Source organism: Ascidiella aspersa, chromosome 2 (genome assembly GCF_963924565.1).
Source record: "Ascidiella aspersa chromosome 2, kaAscAspe10.2, whole genome shotgun sequence".
Lineage (NCBI taxonomy): Eukaryota > Metazoa > Chordata > Ascidiacea > Phlebobranchia > Ascidiidae > Ascidiella > Ascidiella aspersa.
Window position 1 is genome coordinate 13,222,222 of NC_139448.1, and position 14,570 is coordinate 13,236,791.

The following is a 14,570-nucleotide window of genomic DNA, read 5'->3' on the forward strand; positions in this document are numbered from 1 at the left end:
CCTAGTCAATTGTTTTGTAATAGGCTGGTAACCAGTGCAGAAAAAAGTTTTTTTTATTATTAAACATTACTCAGGCCTTTATTGGGCTTCGTTTTGTTTTTGGTGGAACGCTTGTGATTTAGATTTGTTTAAATCTTGATTTTTATCGCATATATGAAAACCTTTCGAGACAAACACGACTTTTGAGCGGGCGCGATGCTAACCTTTTCAACCCAAACTGTATTCCTCGTATTGCGCGACTCGCAGCACCAATCGACTAAAGGAGAAAATGACGCGAACCGCCAGTGTGTTTTGAAACCGATTAAATCATAACATTTCGCTCGCTCAAACAGCAGCGCACGAATTTTCGACACGCGGTCGCCTCGGTTCACCTAGGTTAAGGCCCTCAAGGCTTCATCTCTTAAACGTGCACAGGTTTCAGGCCAATGGCGCGCCATTCACGAAGGCCGTCTCTATATCAGCGCACGTTTCTGCCTCCAGGACAGTTTCGCGGCCTAGCTGCCATCGCTTGTAGTCGTTTTTATCAGACGCTCTTTCTCGCCGGTCGGCTTTGCAACGCGAAACTGAGAGCAATTAGGAAGGTTTTCTTTAAAACGACCACTATCCTGTCGCGCCACATTACAGCCCTTTAGGTATGCCATCTTTTTATTTAAATTCCGCAAAAAACTTTGGCCGTAATGGTTTGGTTTACGGATTTCGTAATTACGTCGAAAAATCCAAAATGGCACACTTAAAACTAGAGAAACATGCTTGGGCTGTTTCCCTTTTTCTTATCTTTTTTTTTTTTGACTAAGCAGCCTACTAACGCTTATATTTTTTTCGAAAACCCATGTTACGTTGTACCGTGTTTTTGTGTAAAAATAAACTTTTTCGCATTTGCTTTCGTTTGTCACCGTAAAAAGTCTAAGCGTTTCGGGCTTTGAGTACAAATCTCAAGATGTTGATATTTAACTCGTTGAATTGTGTCGTAAACGTTTCTCTTTAAAATAAATGAAATTGAGGTCAAGGCATTGTGTCAAAAACTAATATTTTAACTGTTGAAATTACAAACTTTGTTTAATTTCGATCAATATGTTGCGCAACAAAAAAGGTAAAGCTGAACAGCTGCTTTAGGTTTTGAAAGTTAAGACGTCCTCACCTATTGCTTTTTAAAGATGCTTTTAAAAGGAATTACATTTTCGTTTCTCATGCGGCCCGACTACAAAAATAATTGCCAATCCCTGGCCTATAGCCTTTCGCGTCCTTACTCGTGTTGTATGCAGATTTATAAAAACATCTTCTCAACCCGATCCCAACCATCACAGGTACTTGGAGCCGCACATCAAGAATCGCCGCAAGTTTGTCACCGCCCTCCTGCCCTATTCGGACGTGGCCTCATCCACCGCGTGCAAGTGGCTGGCAAACTGCACCCGGGTCTTTCGACTCATGGACCACATCGAGGACCTCTACTTCCACATACAAGGTGAGCGATTCACTAATTTGTCACAACTGTCTCGCGAAGTTCGGTTGAAAATATCGCTGTTGCTCGTATTACATTACATATGGTTTTATTGCATTTTGTAGTTTAAAATACAGTAAGGCACGTCGATAAGTTTGATTAGAACGACGTGCAACAGACCTTATTACAAAGACAGCACCGTCTTTGTCAACCCAGGTGGTATGTCTCAAACAGTTGGCAATCCAATTAGTATATCTGGCAATTTAAATATAAAAATATTTTCAGTTCTATATTTCGATCAAGAAAATTCCTTGTTTTAGATTAAATAAAGACAATAGAGATAGCTGGGATAACATACGCCAATTTTAACCCCTTTTGCTTATTTATCACATAGAATGTTGTACCACTTTTACCCAGGTTAAAATCTTATTAAAACCGTTTTGTTTTTTATCCGACCATTTTCAGAACTTTTTACCATTTCCGGATAAAGTATATCAAATGTTCGTTTAGACCAGGCTGGTCCCGGCCCAGACCCTGGGACAAATAGCCAAAAACATTAGTTTTTAAAGCCCGCGGAACATAGCTAAATAAAACATGCCAGCGTTTTTTTTATTAGCGGAGTATATGGTGGAGGTTTTGTACACTGATCTCGAACTAATTAATGTATATACAAAAACGAGCTAAGAAAATTAGCTATTGAAAGACATAATGACATGGAAGTTTCTAAGGCCCTATTGTGTGAGGCTTGTGCCGTTGTGATGGTTGGCCTTAGTTTCATGCAGTGTTGGAAGAAATATATGTGATCTAAGCGTTACGGACTTAAGTTTGAATTTCCCTATTTAGGCAGCGGTTGTTTAACGAGAGAAGCGTCTTCATTTTAGTAACGTTTTTTATTTAACCATACCGTTTTACAGAGCGCTCCAAGGTCAACCTGATCGGCCGCAACTCGGTCGAATTCATCAACCGCAAGGATTACGTCAACACGCCACAAGGCGGCGCCCTCTCGTCGTCCATCGACAAATTTGTCGAGCTCAACAAGTCGAGCGTGACGGCGGTGAGCTCGCCCGGTAAAAAAAAGAAGACGAATAACTCCTCCACCTCTTCCATCAGCTTCTCCTCGTATGAGGGATCCGGAAGCTCGGCTGTGGAAGAATCAAACTCTCGACGCTCGTCGGATTTTCTCAGATCCTCCAGGTAAAGATTTGGACGCGTTGCTGCTATATGCAGTAACACCTGGCCTTTGGGGTATATTGTTATTGCAAACAACCCCAGCGTTTCAATATACTGTTGGCTATTACTTTCGTGTTTTATTTCCATTACGATTAATTTTAAATATCCATTGCAATTAATTTTAACAAAAATATATAAGTAATCTTTTTTTAAGGTTTGGTTTTGGTCGCCACTACGAAGAATTTAGAATGATTGCAAAGTAAAGTTTAACGGACTTTAAAAAATTCATCGCTACCTGCTAATTGTCTGCTGTAGTGTTTAAAGAAGGCTATTTTTTTCGAGACCGTATCTTTCTTATGAAAGCTGGCATCTTCCACCCTAATTAGCAACTTCCTATTAACAATGAAAGATGCACACACATATGTGTGTTATGAACTGTGATCTAGCAGTTCAGTTGTTACCACACATGTGTATGTGCTTCTTTCATTGCATAATGATATGGTACTGTAGATCCCCTTCAATGTGAAGTTGCTTGTACTAACAGAATGTAGCAAGTATTGGCGTTTCGACTTGCTCCTCTCTGAGCCTGTATACCCCAGTTGGTAGAGCGTCGTCCCGGTTTGAGTTCGAACCTCACTGCAGGCTACTTGTTTTTCTAGCCTGCCTTGTTGCATCACTGATCGACAGATTCGGTGCGATGGGTTTTCTGTGTACATTAACAATTAATGTATCTTTAACTGCAAAACTTTAAATCTGCGCCTTCCAGGCCTTAAAATGCAACCCTATACTTTTGCGCAGAGACAGCGACGTCGGCCCAGTCCTCGTCGCCAACTCGCTGGCGCTCCGTCCTCCGGCTAAGGTCAGCTGCCTCTGTCGTCGCCATGTTGGGGATCCAATCCACCCGCCTCCACCTCTTGTCGACGACCCTGAGGAGCAGCTCCGACTTCTCAACATCAAGGACGCAGTGGAAGCCGGAGGAGTGTTTGAGAACCGCATCCCAAAGGCTGACGCTGATGGGTTCTGCCCTTTCCACGGCAAGCGTATTTCGGCGTCGTTCACCGACGATGGCTACGGCGACTCGGCCACTACGAACCCCGATCTCTCCGGGAGATTTCACGATCAGGGAGCAGCCGGGAAGGACTCGGATGACGAGGAAGTGATGCGTTTTCTCCAGGCGCGCTCCCTGCTGCCGACCGGTGGCCGCGATCTCGTCCAGCTCGACATCCACGCTCTTCCCGCCGTCGCAACATCCTCCTCTTCGGGACTCGTAAGCGACTTCTCGTCTTCGGCGCACACCGGCTCCCGCCCGACGCCCAGTGATCCAGACCTGGCAAACTACTCGGCCTACGAACGCTACTCTTCCGTGTAAAGAACGCTGCTCCTCTCGATTACTGTTAGCTACGCAGGTGTCTTTCCTAACATTTTCCTGGCTTGTTTGCGCTGTCGGTGAAGGTTCTACGCGTGTCAGCGTCGCGATTTGAGTTCCTGGGAGTAATCACCCCTCTTTTAAACTAAAAGTTCCTGTAAATTCTTGTCAAACGTTTGTGTGGTCGGTGATAAATAGTCTTCCGTGTAAATCAAGTTGAGCAAAGACAATCCTGTTTTTGCGAACTAACCGTCATTGCCTTTTGTATGGCGAAGGCTTTTTCTGTAAAACAATACTGCCTTTAACAATATTTAAGTTCCACCGCGAGAAAGACGAATTTACTTTGGATTACTGCTGCATTTGCAAAATTTTTTTATGCTAGTAGTTAGTTTAATGCCTACAAAAAACACAACGCATTCTTTATTCGTAAATAGTAAACCCGTCACAATCTACCAACCTGTACAGTGTCCAACATCTGCTATAGTAGAATATTGGCGGCGAATTTTGTGTTTTTGTGTTAAACCAACACTATCTTTTAGGTGTCGGTTGCGGTTACAGGTGTGCCTTGCCAGCTGTTGCCCTTGTAAATGGACTTAAACGTTAGTAGTCTGCAAGTCTCTACACACCATATAAATGTACATAAATTAGTGAGGTGGAATGCAACAGGACATAGGGTTCAAAATGGTTCCAGCTGTACCCAAATACCTGGTATTTATGTTTTGTGAATAGCTTTTTTCCCTTGTATACAAATCTTTACTTAAAACGTGAAAAAAAAATTACTTGCACCGTAATTTTTGATAAAAGTGACTGTCATGAGAGGTTAGCACGTTTTCATACTATCGTCCAAGTTTCTACTTCTAACCATAATGTTCTTGTTGCCTTGTATGTGAAAAAAACTTGTATTTAGTATTTCCAGCTCTTGCAAGCCTCCTTTGCAATGCTTCTCGTTTTTGTGATGTTGTTTGTTCGCTTTATTGAGATTTGTGGGGTAAAGCAATGTAAGTTGTAGTAGTGTTGGGTGTCAGAGTTAGCGTTCCGGCGCATTAACTCGTAAACTTGCCCTTAACATATTTTATTCATTTGTTCAAACTGCCTTAACGGTATAACCTTACTGTGAATTTTAAAACGCGGTTTGGGCTCGAAGTATTTTACTGCTAATGTTACGAGTACTAAATATGTCTGTTAGTATTTTAGAGATTCTGCCTTTTTCATGTTCGGACACCATTGATTGTATTTGGATAAGATTTTATCACCATTTTGCAAATATTTTTTTGTTTTTTGTGCTTCTTTAACTAACAATCATTATTTTTCAGCAAAAATATTTACAAATCTCGCCTTACTGTTCAACCTCCCTTAGTATTTACTGCCCAATTTTTAACATTTTGAGTAATGATTAATTTACCGATTGCAAAACACTTTTTTTAAGTTTATTTATTATAACCCAAATATTCCTGCTAGTGTTGATATACTTGCCATTTCTTTTATAACTAATAGCGATCACGTTATTTATTCATACGAATAATCGACATACCGTTTCTTTCAATTGTATCTATAATATTCCATACGCGTTTTCCTGCAATACAAAATCAACATAGGTACGTCCTCCTAATATTTTAGACACGTAATATGTTGATTACTTTTCAGACAACAGTTGTGATTTATTGCTATAAAATTTGCCGATGTTTTTGTTGAAATACCTTGTGCAGGGCCACCCAAACTTTTACGTGTTTGACCTACGGCAGCTGTTAGCAAAGAACATTTGTCTTTGTCTCCTTTTCCGAGCATTTAAGTGATTCGTACCTGGGTTTATTGGTCATAAGTTTCGACTTTTTCATGTTAAAATTCGAGGAATGTACAACTTCTATATACAGTATGTAACCGTTGTGTGAAGTAGATGTTTGACCAACGAGCCGTGAAAAATTGTGCTTGAACCTTTAGGTTTACCACCCCCAGTTTGGGAAGCTCTGCCTTGGTTAACAGAATAGCCGACATAAATTTCGCGGCAACAAAATCAACAACATTGTACAAAGTACATGCATGCTTTTATTTCCTTTGTAGTGATTTACATTCACCTTTTACGAGCAAATTTATTTCAAATAGAAGTGCTTCGCTCCTTTTATCGCAGTTACAATTATTCATTTGCGAAATGATACTATCTAATCTAGTACACACAGCGCACCAGTACGTGTATTTCGCTACATCTCCGGCATTTACATATTGTGGACAAAGCTACACTAATTTCCAAGATCACTGTTAACACAATGAAAGCCATACCCTCCACGACTGCCAACCAACCATTCTCTTTACGTTTATAAAAATCGTAAACCACGCGTCTAACAATTGAACAAAACTGTTATGTGACACATGCGCAATCCCCTTTCTCCGTCCGAGAATTAAAACTCGACCCTTTTTTAAAGTTTGCGTTACTCTTGCCGGTACAGAAGGCCATATGACCCTATCGAACAAGTTCCACACAGCACATTATTCTCAAGTGATAACAAATTCAAAATAATTTCGATGTTTATTTGATTCGCCATTGTTTGCTTTCGATACATTTTCCAGCCTGTTCGTGCAAGACTATACCGCAAAGACACAAATATCTTATGTTCTTACGTTCTTGTTTCTCTGTCCACCCTTCTTTTCCCAGTACAGTGTACCATTGTTATGCAGTACAACGTATTACCTTCAACAACTACTTATACACATACTTTTGGTTTACAGTTTTCCTGTTGTTTTTTGCCTCTTAGTACAGTAGAAGCTATAAACACCATATAAACTATACGCTGTTGGTTATTTCGCGCTCACTTCAGCAACGTCGGACTAACTCGGCGACATGATTTCTAACAGCAATATCTTTGTACAGTATATCGCATTTGTTTGGTCAAACGAACGAATCGACACTTTCCGTATAAATACTTGCGTTTTATTATATTTCGTTCGACTTGCTTTGTCGTCGCATTTCCTGCGCTAACCCTTCGTGTTGCTTTTCACCGAGATTACATGAGATACTGTTTACATTTTTACATGTTTACGTAGGAGATTTTAACATTATCAGGTACAGTTTTTTTAATTTGGAAAAGTTTAACACATTATAAATGTTAGGGCAGTGCTTCTTAAACTTTTTTAGTTTCGTTCACCCCTAGCATCTATTTCTAGATTTCATTCACCCTTGTCTCATGATATGATAAAACTACCACGTCTATAACAGCACTAAATTACTTCGGTTGTTTCGATTTTTGTTAAAATCAACTCAAGCTAAGTTTTACCATTGTAAATCTACAATTTATCGAGTCCAGCAATATAAAGCTAAAAAAGCACAAAACAAAGTCACCAAATTGTTGTACTTATACTAGGGCTACCATATTTTTAGCACCCAAAAGAGGACATTTTTTTGCCTACAAGTAAAACGAAAATAGAATTGTTACGCTTGAGAAATACGTGCCATATCCTCAACTTTTTTCAGCAACGGCACCCTTTATAATTTTCCTATGACTTGCACCCCTACAAAAAAAAGAATTTTTAATTAAATATCACTGGGACAACTTAAACAAATAGTATAGTTTGTTGTCAGTCGCGCGACGCGGGAAAAAATTGGATTTAATTGGATGAATTGGCGCTAAACTGTAAAACCAGGAGGCTTCTCGCAAAACATTTTCGTCATCCTGTTGCTAGCCTGTTATCCAATTATATAAAATATGGATAAAAAATAGTTCGAACTGTGGATGACTTTTATCGTTTAGCTATAAGTTAAAAAATTATAATTAAATAGGCCGTTATACCTTCGATGATTTGAAAACATGGAATGGTACTCAAGGAGACTTTGTGCTCAACAAAGTAAACAAAATTAGATAACAGAAGATTTTTTTGGCAGTTTTGATGTTATAGTTGACACAAAGAGAGTTTGTACAGCGCTGTATGAGTGGTGCACAACCAAAACGAAAACGATACCATTAGAATCATAGCATAAAATTTAAATATTAACTTAGAGCTCGCCTCCCCCCCTACGAATTGCTTGAAACCCTTTTTAAACCAGCAATTCAGCATCTTTTATGGCTTAAGTATTTTTTGGAAATAAATACAACCTCTCGCCTAAAAGTCTTGTTAAAAGTATAAGCAACTAACTCGAAATGCGAAAAAAACAGGACATTTGGGCATTTTTGAGCGTCATCGGAGGACCATTCAGTTTTCTCAAGAAAAGGGGACAAACCCTTCTAAAAGAGACGACATATGGTAGGCCTAACTCATACACTCAGTGCAAACCAACTTAACTAGTACAATAAGCAAAAAAACACCAAAAAACAACAGGTTTTAGTCGATTTACTTCAGAAAGTTGTTTACTAGTGACTATAGGATGCTCCTGAACTTTCGTTCACCCTTATTCACCCCTTTTGTAAAAAAATTATTCACCCTGGGGTGAACCATTCACCACTTTAAGAAACACTGTGTTAGGGTTTAAAAGAGCTGTAGATTTTTTTCATTTTGGTAATAACAGCTTAATATTGCGAATAGCTAATTAGTGTACGAGGTAACAAACCTCTAATATATGAAGATACTACTGTCAAATTGTAAAATTGTTCTTCCGGCAAATATTTTTTTTATTATTAAATGTACCAAAGTTTCGACGTCCCTGATGAAGATATCCTGAATACTGTAGGTTATCGAAACGTTCAAATTGCCTGAAGAAGAATTTTACAATTGAAACCTAATATAAAAAATATACAGGTGTTATGTAATTTTCAGGCAATTTAATGCAACATTATATATTTGTGATAAAATATTCGACTATATCAGAAATTCGATAAATTATGTATTTTTTTTGGTCTTACTCACAAAGCACATATATGTTGAAAACATTAAACTTGAATAATGTTCATTTCAAGCTCAGTTAAAATTGTCGTGGTGCCGCCGGTAACTGAAAACACACACATTCATATGGCCCCGTTAGAGAAAACAGGAATTTTATTGGATCGTTTGGATGTAAGGCGAAGTCTTATGGCAAGACATAAATGGAAGTGAGTGGTTCATCTTACCACTTTTGACAATAACTCAGATTCGTTTAAAAGTTTATAATCAACCATTTGGCTTGCCCAAGATTAAGCCAAACGTCGGAACCAAGATAAAAATCCAATAGGCCGGTAGGCGAATGGCATTTTTCCTCTTTGTTAAGATACGCAAAACACTATGAATTAGACGCGCTGTAGCCAGTTAAGGGATTTAGGCTTCCGATTTTAAATTAGTTCGAATGATGCGCACTGATTGTGGCGGAAGCGGAAGTGTGTAATTGACGCAGCAAAATACACGGCCTGATATAGACCAGAGTAAGCACTACGTTACCGTAAACAAAAACTTGCTTTATAATTTATCAAACCAGATTTGACTCTGTTGATCAAACAGCGTTTTAAGTTTCAACCAATACGGACTTTTATTTTGGCCACCTTTTGGGTTTGCATAGGAGGCAATTGGAATTTCCTTCATAGAATTTTGCGCCTTGTTTTGATTAAAAAATTGAAATCACGGTTTAAAAAACAAATAACAAATCTTAGCGACGGGTGTGTAGTGTGGCGAAAAAATGATAATCTGGCCGAAAACAAGCTAGAAATTCATCGCGAGCCTAACAAAAAACAAAACGACTTAAACAAATGCCAATTCTACAATAGTACTGCAATGTTGCGGGTAAAGAAAGGTAAAAAAATAATATTGAGATTGGTTTAGCGCGAATTCCAATTGCGTGTTTTTTTGTCTTTTGGCCCGGTCGCCTGGTCAGGCTTAAGACCATTAGACGAGTTTTTTTAGTAGAATCGTTTTCTGTTCTGTTCCTGGCGTTTTTGGAAGACGACGAATCCGACCACGACGCAAATTGCGGCGCCCAAGAGGCCGCAAACGATAATAAGGAACATCTTGGAACCGGAAATCGACGAGTTCCGGTAATCTCCCTTGCCATCGTCGTCCACATTATCTGGAAGGGTGAAAAACATATTTAAAGATAAGGGAAAAGTTAAAAAGTTCACACAACAATCCTTTTAACGCCTGAAATTTTCGACACTGGTGATGAAATAAGTAACATTCAAAGAAAAATTAATTTTTCTACTATTAAAACTAAATAAACAATATTTTAATGGCACAGTAATACCACCAAGGGTTTATGAAATTCCCTACCAATAGGTGATTTTGGAAACTTGATGCCTGGCAAAATGGTCGCCCAGTCTTCAGCCTCTTCCTCAGGACTTCGTTGAATGTCAAGCTGAAAGACTTTGACGCTCATAATATCGTGGTTGTCTAAAGAAACAAATTTTGATTTAAGGAACCAAAAAGATAAATACCGCCTTTTTAAAACTAATAACAATAAATTGTACAAAAAAACAATCATTTGATAGAAAATATATTTACACACCGGCAAGGTCACCAGTGGCAGCAGACAGTCCAAAGAAATATCCAGTGGGTAACATAACTCCTTGTACGTCAAGACAATCTCGCCACCTCTCTTGGTTGTCCACATTAATGCGAATCTACGTGCGAAATCGAATGCGAAATCGAAAGAATGGTCAAATTTGTATCCTATACAATTAATTAAAGTCAATAGTTTTATAAGGTTTTATGAAAGCGTTACACAGGTTGTTTTATGAGTAAAATTTACAAACCCATTTATTTAGGTACCATAAGGGAGAAAATTTAAGAACTGAAGTTCACAAGTTTAGTGCATGGGTTAAATTCAGAGATTTTGTTATTTAGTCTTATGTCAGATTTTTTTAGAAATATAGATAAATCTAAAAAAATGTATGATGACATTAGCAGTTTGTATTATGTTTTTGGAGAGGAGGGTGTTGAGTAGAGATAGACCGATATATCGGTATCGGTAAATGTAGGCCGATACTTTTGCCGATATTTTAGTACAAAAATATGATATAATTTTTTCTGTACAACAAACAACTTATCAATTTTTTTATGAAAAACATTTTGGTTTTAGCATCACGCCAAGTTAATATGCAAAAAAATAGTTTAATAATTTATAAAGGTGTATAAACTAAAACATTATTAGGATTTCATTTTCAATTTATTCAAGTTTTGAACATTTCCCAGGTATATAAAAAAATCGGTATCGGTATCGGATATCGGTTGAAAAATTGTAAAAAATCGGGTATCGGTATCGGTCCAAAAAATGGATATCGGTCTATCTTTAGTGTTGAGTGACAATTGTAGCGAAGTATGTGTAATGTGGATTGCCTAAATCAATTTACAATACATAACTTACAGTAAGTCGTTGTTTTACATATCGCACTGCCATATATGTGTCATAATCCTTGTTACGGAAAGATGCAAGGCACGAACCAAAAGCGTGCGTCTTTCCATCAGTCATGTGGTCATATTTTATTGAACCATTTCCAACCATAGCTGAAATTTGTGGAAATGTTACCTAAAACGAAAAGGGATTGATATTAGGTTTAGTTGCTTATTTTTGACACAAAAAATATTTATAAACCAAATTATTAAATGAACAACTAAATTATTAAAAAATGAAAATTTTTTGAAGATAGCGAATGTGAATTACAAAAGTTAATTATTAAACAAAATTGTATGCTTACAGCTTGTTGTCCATTTTTGTAAGTGTCCAGAAATACACCAAGTCCATTGAACTCATCCTGGCTACCAAAAACTGACCCTGGGGTGAGTCTTTCGCGTGTGTACCAAAACGCCATACCGTCAGCACCAAGTGTTCGACCTCCACCATGTACTTTGAACTGAATTTGAATTTCCCAATCTCTCATATAACACGGCTATAAAATCAAAAGATTTAAATTTAAATGGCTACATTTAACTTAAACAAACTCTAATATAACAAATCATATGCATAGAAACAACCATTGCCTCTATATCTAGAACTGAATGAATGGATTCATGGGCAAAGTAAGAAAAAATACTAAGTTTACGGAGGCAATTAGTCAAAGACACTTAATTTTTTATTAATTTAAAAAATGGAGTTTGACATGCAATTTCTGTTTACTGAGTAGTTAGCATGGCATACTAAAACAATTATAAAAGCTCTAGCTCAAACAAATAATTTTACAAAATTAAAGTGAGCTTGGTATTTTATGATAAGGGCCTATGCCTAAAAAGATTGGGAAACAATAAGATGAAGGCTATTCTCACCACTTTGCTCCAGAGTGAACCATGTTGACCCTGGTGGTTGGTTGTTAGTCGAATGTAGTTGTTGGTCATCATTGCGTTATCCCGGAAATCCCAGTAGGGTATAGTCATTCCATTTCCTGTAAAAAGTATGCTGTTATCACTAGTGATGTTAGTAGAATATCAAATCCTTAGACTCAAATTCTTGTCCAATTTTGTCATTTATATTGGTAATTGAAACCAATTTAATTCATTTGTTGTACTGCGCACGGTTGCACCTAATTGTACTATACAAGAGTTGCAAGTATGGATAAAACCTTTAGCGGTGGTAACACATTTATAGGGGTCCCTATAAATATATCCATGTAGTGGATCGTCAGCATTTTTTTCAACTGTAATGGGCGAGAGACTAGCGTGTAAGGTGCAGAGTTCGCCATTTCATTAGATCAAGTTGCATGGTTCAAGTAAGATTCCATCGCCAATATTCGGCGAGCTTACCCCCGTAATTGTAAAGTATTGGTTATGAATTGCTGGAAGTAGTAACCATGCATTCTTTGTAGCACAAAAGTTGTTTATAGTAAAGTAGACCTGACACACAAAAGTGTTTTCTAAATGGCCAAAATGGCTGAATATTTCTTTTGCAATGGACTGTACCCACTATATGGTCAAAGTTTTGACAGCAACCTGATATTTTTTCATGTTTTTGTCAGTTTTTTTGGTTATACATTACAGTTAACGCTTCAAGTGGTAGTTGTTTAGAATGCTAAACATCCAAATAATTACTTTTTATTACAATTTCCATATGGCAGCAAAATGCTTTGCAATTAATTGCTGTCACTATAAGGTATATTATGATTAGTCACCCTCCCAAAAAACAAACAAATTATAAGTCAAATAGAAATAATTAATAAAAATGCACTAAGATGCGATATTCTCAATTTGTTATTCTAGATTTGAAACCTATCATTTTAGAATTTCTTGGATTCTCTTTTGAACACTCCTACTGGTAACGCTTACATGTTTTATTTATTTATAAGTTTATTCATGAAATATCAACAATAATCAAACCACAAAAATACCAAAATATTGGCACCACTGAGGCATCAACATAATACCAGTGGTGTTTTACATTTACCAAATTGGTGCTACTCACTTTAAAATTGTGAGCAGTTTTTGTTTTTTGTTTGTATTAAAACAATAAATATATATATATATACATACCTGAAAAAGGTTTTGTTAAGCTGTATTCTCTTTTGGCATATCCATTTTCTGGGTCATCTATAGCTTGGACATGTAATGATCCAATAATTAGAACAACAATAAATAGAGGACTGTCAGTCAACATGACTAAATTTACAAGTTGTATCAAGAAAATTCTAACACCATACTAAAAAATCCTAAAAGATAAGCAATTTTAGAGCTCGAAACAATACCATAATAGCCAAGGTTAATTACATGGTGGGTATTAATTTCACCATGCACAATCTTATAAAATCAGATAGATCATAATAAAAAAAGAAGGTCAGTTGAGTACTGTTATAAAATACAAAGAACACCAGTTTTGAGAAAGAACACTTTTGAATACTTTTCAATTGTTCAAAGACAATTAGAAAAGAGTACAAAGAATACTACTGATCAGTATGAAGTGTTTATTGGGTAAATCATTAGACTTCAACGCTAATTTATTTGTTGTCTGCTTTAGATGCTTAAAAGCCCGACTGCATTCCATAATTTGTGGCTGCCAAAGATTCACGCCCATTTTTTTTTTTCGGCTGAAATCCTACGCCAAAATAGGACAATATATACGCCAAAACGACAATTTAGTTTTGGCAAATGCGATGGACCAGCGATTCTTCACGCCAAATGACGTCACTAGCCTGATTTTGGGCAAGCAATCCACGCCAAAGATCTCTGGCGGGAAGGCAATGGAATGCAATCGGGCCTAAAAGTTTTTACCCTTTCGACAATTTGGTTTTCTACTCAATCTATGCAGTCAATTGCAATTGTTATTATTGGTCAACTTATTGGTTATGAATCCAAATAATGATTGGTTCAGCGACCTCCTTATTGATATTTATCAGGCCTGAAAAAATGCAAGGACTAAAAAGTAGTGCTTACTTGCAAATAGAATGCAATTGATTCCGGTATATGGTAACTTAGACTATTATATAAAATTCCGGCGCTGGTCTAGAATCCTACCACAACGTTGAAATAAATATTAAGCAATGCATAATATGTGGGTTAGGGTGTCGGTTAGTGTTTGGGTGTGGGTAGGTCAAGTAATATTGTTTAACACTATTACTGGACTCACCCAAACCCAAACGCTAACCGGCACCCTAACCCAAATAATGTTCGTTGTGGTAGGATTCTAGACGAGCGCCAAAATTCCTGCTGTATGCTTAAATTAATAAATTTGTTTCCCTATTCATTACTAAAAGTGTATAATATACATAATATGTAAGATTTTCCGATGGC

General features: G+C 37.3%; 2 protein-coding genes across 2 annotated transcripts in view; one reads left to right on the forward strand and one right to left on the reverse strand.

Moving 5' to 3' along the window:
* The window catches only part of LOC146163785 (uncharacterized), a 30,714-nt gene extending 23,731 nt beyond the window's left edge, over positions 1–6,983 (forward strand). The window contains exons 13-15 of the mRNA XM_083381317.1: positions 1,305–1,462; positions 2,353–2,632; positions 3,407–6,983. Of these exons, the coding sequence (XP_083237443.1) occupies positions 1,305–1,462; positions 2,353–2,632; positions 3,407–3,977 (1,009 nt within the window). The 3' untranslated portion in view covers positions 3,978–6,983. The remainder of the gene's footprint in view (positions 1–1,304; positions 1,463–2,352; positions 2,633–3,406) is intronic.
* Positions 6,984–9,081: 2,098 nt separating this feature from the next.
* LOC146163786 (vesicular integral-membrane protein VIP36-like) lies at positions 9,082–13,488 on the reverse strand. Its single transcript, XM_083381596.1, has 7 exons — positions 13,317–13,488; positions 12,120–12,235; positions 11,555–11,746; positions 11,224–11,385; positions 10,366–10,480; positions 10,131–10,250; positions 9,082–9,930 (listed from the first exon to the last, which is right to left on the reverse strand). Exons 1-7 carry the CDS (start codon positions 13,438–13,440, stop codon positions 9,764–9,766), a joined length of 996 nt encoding a protein of 331 aa, XP_083237722.1. The 5' UTR covers positions 13,441–13,488; the 3' UTR covers positions 9,082–9,763.
* Positions 13,489–14,570: the final 1,082 nt, after the last annotated feature.